This window comes from Stomoxys calcitrans, chromosome 4 (assembly GCF_963082655.1).
Source record: "Stomoxys calcitrans chromosome 4, idStoCalc2.1, whole genome shotgun sequence".
NCBI classification, from domain to species: domain Eukaryota; kingdom Metazoa; phylum Arthropoda; class Insecta; order Diptera; family Muscidae; genus Stomoxys; species Stomoxys calcitrans.
This window is the reverse complement of record NC_081555.1, coordinates 148,792,143-148,809,982: the sequence shown is the minus strand read 5'-3', so window position 1 is coordinate 148,809,982 and position 17,840 is coordinate 148,792,143. Positions and strand designations below refer to the sequence as shown.

The 17,840-nt window shown below is 43.5% G+C and overlaps 1 protein-coding gene across 3 annotated transcripts in view; it reads right to left on the bottom strand.

Annotated features, from left to right (window-relative positions):
• Positions 1-3,342: 3,342 nt before the first annotated feature.
• LOC106090289 (inactive rhomboid protein 1) overlaps positions 3,343-17,840 on the bottom strand; it is a 33,000-nt gene continuing 18,502 nt past the window's right edge. For all 3 annotated transcript variants that reach the window (XM_059367512.1, XM_059367514.1, XM_059367513.1), the window contains exons 2-6: positions 12,055-16,348; positions 11,653-11,994; positions 11,317-11,571; positions 4,183-4,440; positions 3,343-4,077 (exon numbers count right to left, since the gene is read on the bottom strand). In XM_059367512.1, the coding sequence (XP_059223495.1) occupies positions 3,682-4,077; positions 4,183-4,440; positions 11,317-11,571; positions 11,653-11,994; positions 12,055-16,326 (5,523 nt within the window). In that variant the 5' untranslated portion in view covers positions 16,327-16,348 and the 3' untranslated portion in view covers positions 3,343-3,681. The remainder of the gene's footprint in view (positions 4,078-4,182; positions 4,441-11,316; positions 11,572-11,652; positions 11,995-12,054; positions 16,349-17,840) is intronic.

Here is a 17,840-nt window from a genome sequence, read left to right as displayed (position 1 = left end):
GCTTCCAAGCGCGTCTACCCTTATTCTGACACATCTTTGCACCTTATTCAAATAAGTGGTTAGAGTCTTCCTATTTAAAGCCTTCTACTATACCAGCGCACCATATTTAAGCACTGGTCTCACATTGGCGTTTATAACCAGCTTAACTTCTAACAGAACATCCTCCTGTACGAGTCGAAGATGCATTGTGCCTTTCGGCTTCTTTCCTCCATATTGCCCTTTCCGGATAGTCTCACATTAGCGTTTATAACCAGAAAATCCTTTTCAGGTTAACTTCTTATAGAACATCCTCCTGTAGAAGTAGAAGATGCATAGTGCCTTTCGGCTTTTTTCCTCCATATTGAGTTTCGATGTCGGTAAATCTCTTCCCAGGGATTTACCTCTGTTTGAAAGACCGCACTCGTTGTCGTAAACGTTGGCTATCTCAGCGTTTTACCGATAACCCGTGTAATGACCTGCTTCCATCTTGGAGCCAACAGTAATAACTGAGGCCTCACTGTTCTCAAATACTGCTTTCGTCTCGCAATCCTCTCTAAAATTCTATTTATACTATCTCAAACCAGTCACTGCGCTGGATCTGAAACTTTTCTCAGTCTACCCTCCGTCTCTATAAAATCTGTGACCCATAGGAATGTAAAAAAGTAAAAAGCATTATGTTCGGTCGGGTCGAACATTGGACCTCCCAATCGCCTTTTATATGTAAGTAAGACTTTAAATCGGGAGATCGGTCTATGTCCCATCTATACGTAAATATCGACCGATCAGGGGCATATTTAACACGAACGTCGAAGAACCTAACACAGCCCATTGAGGCCTTTTTTCGGAATTGCGCCGCCATGGTTGCACTTAGGCTGAGGGAACTCGGCTTGCTGAAGGACGATGGTTGCGGAAACAGTTCGATTCTGGGTGTTATAGATGCGGAAGGTAGATTGAGGAGGATCTTCGACTACCTGACACTAGTGGCTATTGGAGTGAGGGTATTCGCGATTCGTTTTCCTGGGAGGGATGAATGGGGGGCGAATGCTGTACTCGTGGAGGATGAGACCACGATCTACACCAATGGCTCCATGATGGAGTCAGTGACTGGATTGGAGGTGCACTCAATATCCGTATGTCTCTTAGACTGCCGGACAAGTGTACGGTCTTTCAGGCAGAGGTCTGTGCCATTGCAGTGGCCGCAAAGGAAATTAAGGGATTTACCGCCCTCGAAACTCAGAATTTATGGGGATAGTATGGCAGCGCTCAAGGCCTTAGTAGAGGATGGAGTGATCGAGAAGCGTGGCGGATTTTTTGGAGTCCCTGGATAGGCTCCTGGTCCACGATGTGACGCTGACATGGTTTCCTGGGCATGAGGGGATTCCAGGAAATGAGAGGGCGGACGAGTGCGCTCGGAGGAGTTTGTTTGTGCCGGGTGGACCAGTCACCGGTCTTGCCTACGTGCCATTTATCGATCTACTGGACATAGTAGAGGGTATGGCCAAAGCGGCGTCGGTGGTGAGGTGGGACTCGGTGGATTCTTGCCGGACTGCAAAAGCGTTCTGGCCGGTCATCGACCGGAGTGGGACAAGAGAATTGCTGGCGTTCCATAAGAGGTCGATGAGTATCTTAGTAGGGGTCATAACCTGACACTGTGCATTAGGCATGGCGGCCCTCTTGGGAATACCGCACAATGACTTCTGTTGGAGTTGCCTGTATGAGGATGAAGAGGAGACTATTGAGCAGTTGCTGTGTTCATGTCTGCAGATCTCCTTTCTGGGGAGACGTTTCTTCTGTGATCTGGGTGAACTTGCGAACGTACCTCTGGTAGGTCTCCCGAGATTTGTTGAAGGAACAGGAATGTTCCGACAGGGGGTGCCATAAGCTCCGGCGTGGTTCTTCGTGGTATTGCGCTCCTGTACGCCGCAATTTTTGTACGATTCGCTGAAATTTAGCATGTGGTGTCCAAATCGGTCAAGAATCTGATATAGCTCCCATAAAAACCATCCCGATTTGTCTTTTCTTCCGATTTGGCTGAAATTTTGCACATAGTTATCTGTTATGACTTTCAATAACTGTGCTAAGTATTGTCTAAATCGGTCAAGAACCTGATATAGCTTCCATATAAACCGATCTCCCGATTTGATTTCTTGAGCTCCAATTTTTGTCCGATTTTGGCGGAAAATTTTCACTAAATTTTTCAATTTTCAAGTACGGTCCAAATCGGTCTATGTCTGGTTAAAGCTCCCATATTTTATCAGAATCCGTGGTTGTGGGTTCCCAAGATTCGGCCCGACCGAACTTAGCACTGTTTTACTTATATTATTTTCGATTTGTTTTTGCAGTAAATCTAAATGCCAAAGGCTTGATAACACAGCTATGATTTTTTTCTAAAATCTTTAAAATATGTTCTTTTTGGTCCCATATTCCACACATAAGCAACAAAACAGTGCTATAATGATGAAAATACAACTATAAAACATATTTGAAGAAGATAAGTTGTAAAACAAAGTTTATTTCTAAAACAACTTTGACATTTTAATTTATGGTATTTGGCCCTCAAGGTAGTTTTATTGGGGGTAGATTTTTGTTGTTGTGCTAATGACATTACCTCTTAATTGTACCATGGTTGGCGAGTATATAACAAGATGTCTACTACTTTCTAAAGGGTGATTTTTTTGAGGTTAGGATTTTCATGCATTAGTATTTGACAGATCACGTGGGATTTCAGACATGGTGTCAAAGAGAAAGATGCTCAGTATGCTTTGACATTTCATCATGAATAGACTTACTAACGAGCAACGCTTGCAAATCATTGAATTTTATTACCAAAATCAGTGTTCGGTTCGAAATGTGTTCATTCACCGTAACGTTGCGTCCAACAGCATCTTTGAAAAAATACGGTCCAATGATTCCACCAGCGTACAAACCACACCAAACAGTGCGTTTTTCGGGATGCATGGGCAGTTCTTGAACGGCTTCTGGTTGCTCTTCACTCCAAATGCGGCAATTTTGCTTATTTACGTAGCCATTCAACCAGAAATGAGCCTCATCGCTGAACAAAATTTGTCGATAAAATAAAATTTGTCGATAGGGCCCATTCACTGAAAATGATTTGCAAGCGTTGCTCGTTAGTAAGTCTATTCATGATGAAATGTCAAAGCATACTGAGCATCTTTCTCTTTGACACCATGTCTGAAATCCCACGTGATCTGTCAAATACTAATGCATGAAAATCCTAACCTCAAAAAAATCACCCTTTAATTCCATTCTCGAGTACTTTTCTCAGCTTGCAATCTTTCAATGTTAAGGCACCATAAGACTGATTTTAACTTACCCGACTCTTGCTAATTAGTGGAACGTAAGTAATGTTTTTTTTATATTTATTTATAATAATTTTATTTATTCTTAATTCTTTTGACAAATAATCTGTTGTTGTTTGTTTTGGTTTTTTTTTTGTTCTTGTTGTTGTTGTTGTTTGATAGAAATGGTGAATTGTCACACCCGCGTTACCTATACGTGTGTTGTCTTTGTTGTTGTTGTCATTTGTTTTGTTGTTTTAATGTTTGTTTTTGTTGTTGTTTTTCTTTATATTATAATTATTATTATTAATTATTATTACTTGGTAAGAAGTACATAGTAACTTAAGATAAACCGAAAAAAGTGCGCGTCTGTTTTTTGTCAAATTCACCATTAGGGGGTTCGTTACTGTATGTAGGGTGCCAGGGTTGCCGTCGCCACAGCGGCAACATTATTTATTATTATATCATCCGATTGATGGTGATAATGATATTGGGGCTGTTGATGCATAAATGACTGACGATTATAATTATTATTGTTGTTATTATTGTTATTGTTGCTGTTTGAAATGCCTGTGCGCATAATATCAGTTGTGCTTATGCCCGGCGAACCGGTGCCCACATTACCGCCACCACCACTGCCTGTGGCGCCATTGCCCCCTGGTACACCAGTATTAAAACTATTCGTGAGCACCTCTCCGAAACTTAGCTTTGTTAATTCAGTGGGGAACATATAGAAAATTATTAACATTGTGGTATAAACGAATATGTGGAATATAATACAAAACCATATTAAATTTATCTGCAAGAAAGAGAGAAGTCATAGAGCATGGAGAGAGAGAGAGAATATGAGATTTTGGTTTGAATGTTGTTGCCAATGATCACTACTATTGAGTTGCCAACTTACCTTTGATTTACGTCGATATTTGGTGACACTAACGAATGGTACTAAAGCTATTGTTAGAAATATACCGCTGAATATACCCGCAAAAATACCGGCAAAATTCAGTTGCCATGGCAGCGTTCCAATAGCGAGGAGTATGGCACCTATTACCATCAGCTTAAATAGAGCCACATGTGGCTTGTGTAAGTGTTGCCAATGTGATAGTATTAACAGTACCATTAGAGATGCTATAACACCCGAGAGTGATGCGAGGGGACCCACCTGCAAGAAGATAAGAACATGAGTTTTTGAGTTCTTTGAAAATTATAACAAGATTAAAGAGATTAAACTTAGAAAGGTATTGGTTAGACTACAAGATTCTCGCATAAAAATTTTGTTCAAAGTCTCAGTAAAACCAGATAGCATATGGAAGGTGGGAGTACATGGCTAATTTAAAATCCGATCACTCTTCAAATGATAGTGGAAATCAGTGAAAGGTCTTACTAACCGATACCTTAATTTAATGAGGGCTAATTTGGTTTTCTCGTGCACTTTAAAGGTAATTTAGAACATAACGTAATGTAACGCATCAATCAGAGTGTTCGCGTACTCAAATATTTGCACCAATTTTTACTGAAGGTAATTCTTTCGCCAGTAAAAGAGAGAGAGAGAGAGCGAATAACATTTGGAGAGTTTTGTTAATGAGAATTGATGGAGATGGGCGATGGGTGAATATCCAAAGGTATTTACCCTGTAATTTACCCATATATACCCAAAATTTTGCAGATATCTTGGCTATAAAAATCTTTTCCAAACAATTTTTAATGATTTCGTATTCTTTGTGTATAAACCTGAACTTCTAATCTCACGAACCTCATTTTTGCCTCAATGGGTACGTAAATAAGAAGTGTCGATTTTGGAGTGAAGATCAGGCAGGAGCATAGCAAGAGTTTGGTTTGGTGCGGTTGATGGGCAGGTGGCATCATTGGACCGTACTTCTTCAAATCGTAACGTAACTACGAATGGTGAGCGCTATCGTGAGATAATATCCAAATTTTTTTTGCCCAAAATGCAAGAGCTTGACATGCATGACATGTGGTTACAACAAGACGACGACGATTGAGACACGAATTTGTTAAACATTTCATTTCACGTTCGGGACCGGTTAAATGGCCGCCTAGATCGTGCGATTTAACGACTTTAAACTTTTTTTTTGTGGGGCTATGTCAAAGCTCTTGTCTATACAGACAAGCCCGCTTCAATTGATGCATTGGAAAACAGCATTGAAGCATTTATTCGTGAGATACCGGGTAGAGTATGTCAAAATTGGACTAAGCGGAGGGACTATTTGAGGCGCAGTCACGGTCAACATTTGCATGAAATAATCTTCAATAATAATCTTCAACATTTGCATGCGATAATCTTCAATCATTATATAGTATGGACCCGTACTTTCTATTTAAATAAAGATTTCGTGAATTTTTCTGAATTTTATGTGTTTTTGTTTGTAAAACTTTCCTATAGCTCCTAAAAAATCACCCGTTATATAGCCACTATACAGACCGATCTCAAGGCATAAAGTCTTGAGGCAATGAATTGGTAAGTTTTCATCCGATTTCGATGAAATTTGGCATAGTGAGTTCTGGTAGACCCCTTCCCATTTCTTTAAAGGGTAGTTCATATCGGACAATATTTGGATATAGCTGCCCTATAGACCGCCATATAGACCGATCTTCCGATATAGAGTATTGAGTTCTATGAGGAGCATTTTTCATCCGATTTTGATGAAATTTGGCACAGTTAGTTTTGGTTGACCCCTATCCATTCTTGTTAAATGTGGTCCAGATCGGATCATGTTTGGATATAGCTGCCATATAGACCGATCTCCCGATATAGGGTATGAGCCCATAAAAGTAGTATTTTTTCATCCGATTTCGATGAAATTTGAAACAGTGCGTTTTGGTAACCCTCTACACCTTTTTTTTTTTGCATATCATCTACATCGGACCATATATGAATATATCTGCCTTATAGACCGATTTCCCGATATAGGATATTGCGCCTATTAAAGGAGTATTTTTCATCCGATTTTGATGAAATTTGGAACAGTGATTTTTGATAGACTTCTACAAAATCGGACAAAAAATTTTCTTTTCATGGGCTCAATGATCTATATCAGGAGATCGGTTTAATGGCAGCTATATCCAAATATGTCAAATATATTCCGATCTAGACGATATTCAATAGAAAGGTGAAGTAGTCTATCACAACTCACTGTTTCAAATTTCATTAAAATCGGATGAAAAATGCTTCTTTTATAGGCTCAATACTCCATATCGGATTGGTACATGTATAAAATCCAAAATTCTGAGCTGCTGTCTGAAGTTACTGATGGGTCTACAGAAGTATCATAACTTGATTCTATGATTGGTACCGGTACACAAGAACATTAAGAGGACTGAGAGTGCAAGCAAAGTTTAAAACAAGCCTTCTTTTTAGGTAGGTTATGCATGTGCATCCTTCCCTTGTCTAAGGGCACTATAATGAAATTTGGTTCATTCGTTGGAATGCGAAGGCTGTTGGCTGATGTTGATGTGGGGCGAACGTTTGAAACGGAACATAGACGTTCTATTGCAGCGATGGGCATATCAACACACATTATTGCCCAATATTGTGTACGTACACAAGAATAAGTCCATGGACTTGGAAATATCAGTCATTGGAATCCAAATGGGACCCAATAAGTTAGGTAGACACATGTCACGCATATGCATTAGAAATTATGAAATATACCGCTGGTGTGGTGCTGTGGATGGTACTATGTACAGTTTTTATTTCCTCTGCCTGCTTTATCCTTTTTTCCTTCAAGAACCCGTAGGCTTAAACCCAATCAAATACCAAGTTTTCGTCAAAGCGGGAAAGTGGTGCGAAAAAGTATTTTGATACCCACCACCATAGGATAGGGGGCATATTCATATAGTAGCGCTGTTTGCAACACATCGAAATATCCAATTCCGACCCTACAAAGTATATATATTTCGGAATTCTAAGCCGATTTAACGATGTCCGTGTGTCTGTCCGTCCGTCTGTTGCAATCACTCTACAGACTTCGAAAATTGAGATATTGAACTGAAATTTGGCACAGATACGTATTTTTGATAAACACAGGTTAAGTTCTTGAACGTGTCGAATCGGACCATATTTGGATATAGCTGTCATATAGACCGATCTGCCAATAAAGCGTCTGAAGCCCATAAAAGCCGCATTTATCACCTGATTTCGCTGAAATTTGTATCAGTGAGTTGTTTATCTCTTGATATCTGACTCAAATTTGGTTCAGATTGGACTATATTTAGATATAGCTGGTATAAAGACCGATCTGCCGATTAAGGGTCTGAAGCCCATAAAAGACGCATTTATTACCCGATTTCTCTGAAATTTGCATCAGTGAGTTGTTTAAAGCCTCCTGATATCTGACTCAAATTTGGTTCCGATTGGACTATATATGGAGATAAAGCTGCCATATAGACCGATCTGCCGAGAAACGGTCTGAAGCCCATAAAAGCTTTATTCATTACCCGATTTCGCTGAAATTTGAAACAGTGAGCTGTTTTAAGCCTTTTGACGTCTGATTCAAATAGGGTTTAGATCGGACTATGTGAAGATATAGTTGCCATATAGATAGATCTATCAGTAAAGGGTCTAATGCCCATAAAAACTTCATTTTATATCCGATTTTGCTGAAATTTGAAACAGTGCGTAGCTTAAGACCTCCCGACAACTTACCCAAATATGGTACATATCGGACTATATTTAGATATTGATGTCATATAGACCGATCTGCCGATAAGGGGACTGAAACCCATAAAAGCTTTATTTATTAGTCGATTTCGCTGAAATTTTAAATAGTGAGTAGGTTAGGCCGCCCAACATCCGACCTTAATATGGTTCAGATCGGTTTATAATTGGATATATCTGCCAAAAAGATCAATATTTTGTTCTACAAAAAATGTCCGTACCGAATTTGGGTGCTTAAGTTATCCAATTTTACCGGATTGTGACGAAATGGTGTTACATATATACCCGAGGTGGTGGGTATCCAAAGTTCGGCCCGGCCGAACTTAATGCCTTTTTACTTGTTTTTAGTCTCTTACTGCGGCGAAGAGAAGAAGAAGACATGAGGAATCACAGTGGACCATACCTTGCCCTATGCGGGTGTTAAGACGCAGATCTTGGAGTCACCCTCCTTTCAGCCAACTTAACCTAGATCAGATTAGGTCATAGTGCCATTCAAAAATCAGATGCAGACTAAGAACTCTAGTTTCGATGCACTCAATTGAGCCTATGACCTCCGAAGTGGAAACTGAGCTCGCTACGAACTCAGTGAGCTTTGACTAAGGGAACAACGATGGACTTAAGAATGATGAAAAATTAAAAAGACAATGGGTGATATGATGGCCTACACGGAAGGTGATACATATTTTAAACCTTCCAACCTAACCCAATCTAACCTGGCACTTTTGAAATCATTAACAATCAATGACCATAGTGGTGGCCACCGGGGGAGAGAGGTTAACATGTTCGCCTTTGATGTCGTACAGGTGGGTTCAAATCATAGCGTGAACATCAGAAAAAACGGTTGTTGTCCGCGGTGGTATCCAGCAGTGTTAAAACTTCTCTAACAAGTAGTATCGGCATAATGCCGACGACATCGATATCATAGGTCGGAAGTAGTAACTTCAGCCTTTGAAAGAATCGAAAGAGAGTCAGTGAAAATGGGTCTGGCAGTAAATGGAGATAAGACAAAATGGATGGTTTCAGCTCCCAAAAAGCCTCGCACAACCGAGCAGATAAAGAAAACGGAGAAAGTAGGGAACCACAACTTTAAGACAGTCTGTAACTTTATCTACCTCGGCACCGCCGTAACCGAAACGAATAACACCAGTTTTGAGATTAAGCGAAGAATAATACTTGCAAACAGATGCTACTTTGGACTAAAGAAGCACTTTAGATCTACTTTGGACTAAGTAAGCAGTTTAGAAACAAGGCCACCTTTCGACAGACGAAGACTACACTATACAAGACACTGATACTATCCGTGCTGTTATATGGTTCTGAAGCGTGGGTATTTTTGAAAGCAGATGAGACAGTACTTGGAGTATTTGAGAGAAAGATTCTTCGTAAAATATATGGACCAGTTTGCGTTAGCGGAGAATATAGACGACGTATGAACCACGAGCTGTATGACGACGATAGCATCGTTACACGCATCAAAATACAACGGCTGCGTTGGCTAGGATAAAAGAAAATAATTGCTATGCCATTGGAGGCCATGGAGGCCACCTTAGCGCAGAGGTTAGCATTTCCGCCGATGACGCTGAACGCCTGGGTTCGAATCCTGGCGAGACCATCAGAAAAAAAATTTCAGCGGTGGTTTTCCCCTCCTAATGCTGGCAACATTTGTAAGGTACTATGCCATGTAAAACTTCTCTCCAAAGAGGTGTCGCACTGCGGCACGCCGTTCGGACTCGGCTATAAAAAGGAGGCCCTTTATCATTGAGCTTAGACTTTTCATTGATATGTGAAAAGTTTCTCCCTGTTCCTTAGTGGAATGTTCATGGGCAAAATTTGCATTTGCAATTGCTATGCCATTGGAGCTATATCAAGTTATGGTCCGATTCGAACCATAATTGAATTTAATGTTGGAGACCATAGAAGAATTCATTGTGTAAAGTTTTAACCAAATCGAATAAGAATTGCGCCCTTTAGGGGCTCAAAAAGTAAAAATGGGAGACCGGTTTATAGGGGAGCTGTAACAGGCTATAGACCGATTTAGACTATATTTGACACGTATGTTGAAGGTCATGGGAAAAGCCGTTGTACAAAATTTCAGCCAAATCGGATAATAATTGCACCCTCCAAAGGCTCAAGAAGTAAAGATCCCATATCCGTTTATATGGCAGCTATATCAGGTTATAGACCAATTGGAACCATAGCACAGTTATTGAAAGTCGTAACAAAACACGTCATGCAAAGTTTATGCCAAATCGGATAATAATTGCGCTCTCTAGAGACTCAAGAAGTCAAGACCCCAGATCGGTTTGCATGATAGCTATATCAGGTTGCATACCGATTTTAACCATACTTAGAATAGTTGTTGCAAAATTTCAGCTAAATTTGATAGGAATTATGCACTCTAGAGATTCAAGAAGTCAAGACCCCAGATCGGATTTCATGACAGCTATATTAGATTATAGACCGATTTCAACCAAACTATGTACAGTTGTTGGAAATCATAACAAAACACCTCATGCAACATTTCAGCCAAATCGGTTACGAATAGCAATTCGTAACCCCTAGTGGCTCAAGAAGTCAAGATTCAATATCGGTTTATATGGCGGCTATATCAGGCTATAGACCGATTTGAACCATACTTGGTACAGTGAGCCTCATCGCTGAACGGTGAATGAACACATTTCGAACCGAACACTGATTTTGGTAATAAAATTCAATGATTTGCAAGCGTTGCTCGTTACTAAGTCTATTCATGATGAAATGTCAAAGCATACTGAGCATCTTTCTCTTTGACACCATGTCTGAAATCCCACGTGATCTGTCAAATAATAATGCATGAAAATCCTAACCTCAAAAAAATCACCCTTTAGATTATAGACCGATTTCAACCAAACTTTGCACAGTTGTTGGAAATCATAACAAAACACCTCATGCAAAATTTCAGCCAAATCGGTTATGAATTGCTCAATCTATTGGCTCAAGAAGTCAAGAACCAAGATCGGTTAATATGGCAGCTATATCAAAACATGGACCGATATGGCCCCTTTACAATTCCAACTGACCTTCACTAATAAGAAGTATTTGTGCAAATTTTCAAGAGGCTAGCTTTATTATTTCGAAAGCTAGCGTGCTTTCGACAGACAGAAAGACGGACAGATGGACGGACATGGCAAGATCGACTTAAAACTGCCATGACGATCAGGAATATATATACTTTATGGGGTCTTAGACGAATATTTCGAGGTGTTGCAAACGAAATGACGACATTAGTATACGCCCATTCTATGGCGGAGGGTATTTATGGTAAAAAGGATTATATGCGAAACAGTTCCCATTCCTATCACCGATTGTATTTTGACTTACCTCTGGTTTATAGGGCATTAAGACGGCACTTGTCAAATTGCCAGCTAGTCCCGAACCTATATACAAGATGGCCGTTCGGATGGGTCCAATTAAACGCTCCAAATCGGCCAAGAACACATGTTGAAATATCACGGTTATCATTAAATGCAAAATACCAGCGTGCATGCACAGCGATGTGAAGAGGCGATAGAACTGATCGGGAACTTCCACATTTACAAATGGGAACATGCCGCATACGTTGTTCAAACAAGAGATCTGGAAGGCAAAACAACAACAACAACAACAAAATTCAAAATAAACTCCCAAAAGGTGTGCTTAAAACATTGCGAATTGTACCTGTGAGCATAGAGAGGCCTCTTCATGGAAATAACCATTTACAAAATCACAATATTCGCGAGTTGTAATGCGACACTCGCCATAGATGCCCGCACAGCAGGGATGGCCTATGACCTCGCACACCATATGCTCGGCGGTGTGATCCTTAAAACGAAAACGTTGCGAGAATGAATTCGTTTTGCGGCATATGGGCCATTTGGTGATGTCATCGGGCCACTCGTAGGGCGCTATGGATGCGGGGGCATCGCAGTATTTGGGATCTAGGCCACAAACTGAACCGGATATGCGGCCGCCAGGACCCGATTCGCCGGGAGACCATTTTTTCCAAGTTGATATGGATTTCTGTGAAGAGAGTTGAAAATGTGAGGTGTGATAGTTGGAGTTTAATGTTGTTAAATTTACCGTTGGAAATAGCCCTCTGACTGAGCAATCGGCCTGCGAACTCTGCACACAACCGGAATCATCGTTTCGTATGCAACAGGCCGTCTCCCGTTCCTGGCGCCTTGTCTTCATCATCACATCGATTATTTTTACATCACGTCTCATACAAGTGGCAAATTTGGCCCCCATATGCACCAGATCCTGATTGCGCGGCCCTATCCAGATGTTCCTCTGCTCGGTGTGCTGCACCGTCTGCAGACTGAGACTGGTGACCAACACCTGGCCGGTGCGCTGTTCCAGACCAAAGCCTATGGGCCCTATGCCATAGCACAGCAACGATAGAAATAAAACAATTATTTGCACCGTATTGATCCAATAGGTGAAGAAGGGCCGATGATCGGTCCTATCGTCGAGATCATTAACACAGAAAAGTTTGATCTTCTGGGATACGGGACGGCGTGAGTTCTCCAGAACGCCATCCAATATCTGCGAAGAAATGCGATTGGCCCGCATGCCGGGCACCTGTTGTTGAAGCTGTTGCATTTGCTGTTGCTGTTGCTGCTGTTGGGGGGAGGTTTCCTGGTCCGAGGACCCATGCAAGACAACAGCCTGCTGTATGCTACCTGAGCCATTGTGGCCCATCATATTGCTGGTACGCCATCCCTGTTGATTACGTTCGGCAGTTATGAACATTTGGCGATCGACATTGGCGGCGCTGCGCACCGTTGATCCACTGTTGGCCCCAGCCGCTGGGGTGCCCGCTGAACCCGATGCCGCCGAATTGGCATCCATGCCGGGTGGCGAATCGAAAAAGACCTCATCCTCCGGCAAGGCTCCCTCGTATATCTCATTATTCGAGGCAGAACCATCGGCATTCGTGCTGGCCGTGTTCTGAACATGAGCGGGAGCAAAGCTGCGAGACCACTGGCGACGTCGCTTGAAACGAATCTGACGCTTGTTGAGAGTGTTGACTATGAAGCTAATGCCTGAAACCAGCATACACATCACCGAGGGTTTGCGCTCCACATAGTCGCCGGCCCGGAAGTCTATGTTGTAATAGGGATGATGATAATGATCACGCAGGCCTCGTCGTCGCACCGCACCCCCATTGGCACCGCCCTCCTGGGCCAGTGCGTCATCGTCCTCGGTGTCCTGTATGGGCAGTATGTCTGGTCGCTCTGTGGCATGATGGTGATTGTGATGGTTGTGGTGGTGGTGGTGATGATGATTGTGATAGTGATGCTGATGTTGACCCGCATTGTTGAAACCGGAGCAGTGCATGTTATGATGAGCCATGGCACCCGCACCGCCATTGCTGCCATCTATGTTGCAGCCCTCGGGCAAATCGGAAGATTCGTTTTTCAGGGTGCCAAAGCGTCGCAGGGCCAGACGGCGTTGCCGGCCCTGCCACAAGGCGAAGTCCTCAGCTTCTGTAGACATTTCGACGCCAAAGAAGCGCATCACCTCACGTCGCATGTACTCGGTGAAGCGTTTTTTGCAGGAGTAGCGTTGTTGTTGCTGCTGCTGTTGTTGTTGCTGCGGTTGCTGTTGCTGCTGGCCCATGGTGCTGGCAGCCGTTTGCTGCGTTTGTTGCTGTGGCTGCGCTGGCATTTGTTGTGTACTCTGGCTGACCACCTGAGCCACCTGAGGCTGACTGTAGGGTCTTAGCGATGAGGGCGCCATATAATGCTGTTCCATAGCTGAGGTCTGGGGTTGCTGGGCTTGCTGTGGCGATTGCTGCAACTGTTGCTGTTGTAGCTGCTGCAGCTGTTGTTGCTGTTGCTGCTGCTGGTGCTGATGCAGTTGATGATGATGACTTTGCTGCTCGCTCATTAGCATTTGTTGTTGTTGGGCCTGTTGCTGTTGCTGCTGCTGCACAATTTGATTGCTGGCCGCCTTCAGCTGAGTGTACATTTGTTCGTTGACCATTTCCTGTTTTTTGTTGTTGAGCATGCGATTAACAATGGCTGGCTGCATTGCCGTTGCTACCCCATTGCTAGGCGGCGTCAGGGGTGTCAAGTGGTTCGCTTCCGTGGTGGTGGGTGTCAAGGTCATCGTTATGTTCGCCGCCGCTAGCTGTTGCTCCACATACCTTTGATTGCTAGTGCTGGTGCTGGAACTGGAGGAGCTGCTTATCATGTTGCTGGCCGCCGTTGCCGACATCGGTGTCGGCATCATCTGAGGCACTGGGCTAATGGGTCCAGTTGTCTGTGTGGTCTGGTGAACACCCGTGGTACGTCGCACAGTCTTGCAATGCAAGCAAGTGGCCGAGGTCGAGTTCGCCCCCGAACTGAGCACCAGTCCGTTGGCCGCTGTGCTGCTGCTGCTGCCGTCCTCTTTGCGCATGACATTGTTGGGATTACAGCCGGAGGCGCCAGTCGAGAGACTCATCTCGCTGGCATTGGATGTGGCACTTATAGAAGACATTTCTTGCATATCATTGATCAGGGAACACATGCCGTTGCCGCTGGCGACATTGCGAGTGTTGTATGTTGGCAGTTGAGAACGCGCTACGGTGCTGGTGATGTTCAGGCTGGACTGGGGCGAACTGACACAGCCCACCGCAGTGATGGTGGCCACCATATGCGGTTGGGTGACCACACTGCACTGGGTGGTCATCATGCTGACCGTTTTATTGTAGGGATGGCCGGTGGCGGCTATGACACTGCCCTGCACCTCGCTGAGGTGCACCACTGGCGAGTCCTTGCCCGAGATGATTTTACCTGTCATCATGCCCCCACCACCATTACTCCCACTGTAATTATTATTCCGTATGCGTGGCGATGAAGCGTAATGGTCTTTGTTGCTTTGTTGCTGCGTCATAGCAGTGATCCCCGACGGCGCTTGCAGTTCGGCCATTTGGTCGGATGAACAGCATTTGAGATTTCGATTGCGATATGGCAGTGTACTGGGTGAAGAGGAGGATTGGGGTCCGCATTTCGTTGTGATCGCAGTCGCCGTGGGACCGGTATATTGAGCTGGTTGTGTGGTGGTGGCTTGGCCATGGCTATGGCTCTTGTAGCCATGATGGTGGTGGTCGGCCACATACAGTTCATGGGGTGGTGGTGGGGTGGGAACATAGCGTTTGACCGGCGTGTGAGCCGTCGAAGACAAATATGAATATGTGTCTGTCGGCACCAGGGATGTGGGACAGTTTTTCAGGAAGTGACTCGACGTGTTGATATAACGCCCCGAATTTGGCACCACTGTGGCAGCTGAGTTTGGATTATTCGAGGGTGAATTCGAACTAACTTGAGCCGAACTCATATCACGATAGCGATCGGGGTTGAGGCGATAACGACTCGTATTGGGCGATGCGGAGCGTTGCATGGCATTCATGGCATTTTGGCCATATTTCAGAGCATGATGGCCGCTGACGCGTTGCAGCGAAGCATTCATGGGTCCGCAACCGGCTGCCGCCGCCATGGACGAGGAGCAGCTACCCAATCCCGTGGATATTGAGGAGTTTGAGGTGGAAGATGACAGTGTTTGTTGCTGGTGATGAGACATGACATGATCGTCTGCATCGTTGTGGCCATTGGGTGGCGAGACCACACAATTGCCATCGATAAAGCGATCGCTGTTGGGCGCCGGCGAGGGTGGTGGCAAACTGCAGGCCAATGAGTCGTCATATCTCTCCATGGGTTGCAGACTTAGTTTCACATGTGATTGGTGGTGTGGATGATGCAAATACAGCTCATTGGGATGTGGACTGAAATGGCCGGGGGAGATTTCGGTGCCACAATCGGTTGTTATGTCCGAACTGCATTGCAATGTGTTGCCCATCAATTGCTGCTGGTAGCTCAAGGATGATTTGCGCCTCAGGGTGGAATTTCCCCCGCCGCCACTGCCACCGTTACCACCACCACCCATGCCCATACTGCAGGCAGCACCACCATTGCCGCTACTGCTGCTGATTGACATTTGGGCCATATGGGGTGGCAGCACATTGCTGCTGCTGCCACGTCTACCTATAACCGTTGACAAATGTTGGTGAGGGTGTTGATGTTGATGCTGTTGCTGTGGCTGCTGCTGTTGTTGTGGTGGCTGTTGCATCTGCATTTGCATTGACATTTGCATCGGTGGCGCCTGTTGATGCTGGTGCTGCTGCTGTTGGTGCTGATGCTGGTGTTGATGCTGATGCATGTGTTGATGCTGATGCATCTGTTGCTGTTGTTGGCCATTATTGTGGGCATGCGCATGGCCATGCGATGCATGCATTTGATTGTGGTGATGATCCGATTCACAGCTACCGATATTAGAGCAGAGTTGATTGGCTTTTGGCGAAAGCATGCTTCGTATGGTCGTAAATATTCTGAAATGAAGAGAGTGCAGGGAGAAGAAAATTTGTTAGGATATACTTTGGTTTTACATATGCGAGAAAAAAGTATGACTAAAATTTTACTCAATTTTGCAGATGTACACATGAATTTCCTCGTCCTTGTATCTGGGGCTTTAAGGGAGAATGAATGATCGAAGTAGCATATCTGAGTAGATGAGTATGAGTAGATGAGAAAAGAAGTAAATGAAGCATGGGGATCAAAGCTACGATTTCTTATTGAAATCAAAATTGACGACCTAACTCAAAGTAAGATTTCAACAACAATATCGGGAAGTGAAAAGGGAAACCTTTGTGCCAACCTCATGTAAATCGGTTAAAAAATTACCACGTTATAGCAATATTAGACCAAATCGGTCGAATATATATACGAGAGCTATATTTGGTGGTAGTCGTAAGAGAAAGCGTAGTGTAAAGTTTTGAGAAGATCGGTTGATACATGCGCTTGCAAAGGCCCTAGAAGTTTAAATCGTGCAATAGATATGTATGGGAGCTATATCTGTATCTGAACCGATTTCTATCAAATTCACCAGTACGGTTGAGACTCATAAGAGACTCTATTGTATCAAATTTCGTGAGAATCGGTTAGCAAATGACGATGCAATTGCAGTATTAGTCCAAATTGCACGAACATATATTTGGGAGTTATATGCAAATCGGAACCAATTTTTTCCAATTTCAATAGGTTTCGTCTCTAGACCATAAAAGAAGCCCGTTCGAAATTTGAAGACGACCGGATGGAAATGGCGAATTGTACTTTGTACACAAATTAACACGGACAGACGGAAGGACAGACGGACAGACAGACGGACAGACAGACGGACAGACAGACAGACAGACAAACGGACAGACAGACGGACAGACAGACGGACAGACAGACGGACAGACAGACGGACAGACAGACGGACAGACAGACGGACAGACAGACGGACAGACAGACGGACAGACAGACGGACAGACAGACGGACAGACAGACGGACAGACAGACGGACAGACAGACGGACAGACAGACGGACAGACAGACGGACAGACAGACGGACATAGCTAACTCGAATAAGAAAATGATTCTGAGTCGATCGGTATACTTATCAATGGGTCTAGCACCCTTCCTTCTGGGTGTTAAACACAAATTCAGCCCGTGCCATAGTAGTGGTGTAGGGTATAAATACGAATTTGATAAAACAGTGTAAGGCAGTATTGGTCTCAAATGAAAGTGGTGAAGGAGTGGAGTACACATATTATTTTATCGTCATTGGTTTTAAAAATATTAAAAACAAGTAAAAAGGCTTTTAGATACCCACCACCTTTCATCAAAATCCGGTGAAAGTTGCATACCTTATGTCCCATAGCAGTTATATCGAAATATGATCCGATTTGGACCATATACTAATGAGTACAAGTTATTGTTCAAACGTGTATAACAAAATATTGGTAGCTATATCTACAAATAAACCGATTTGAACCATAC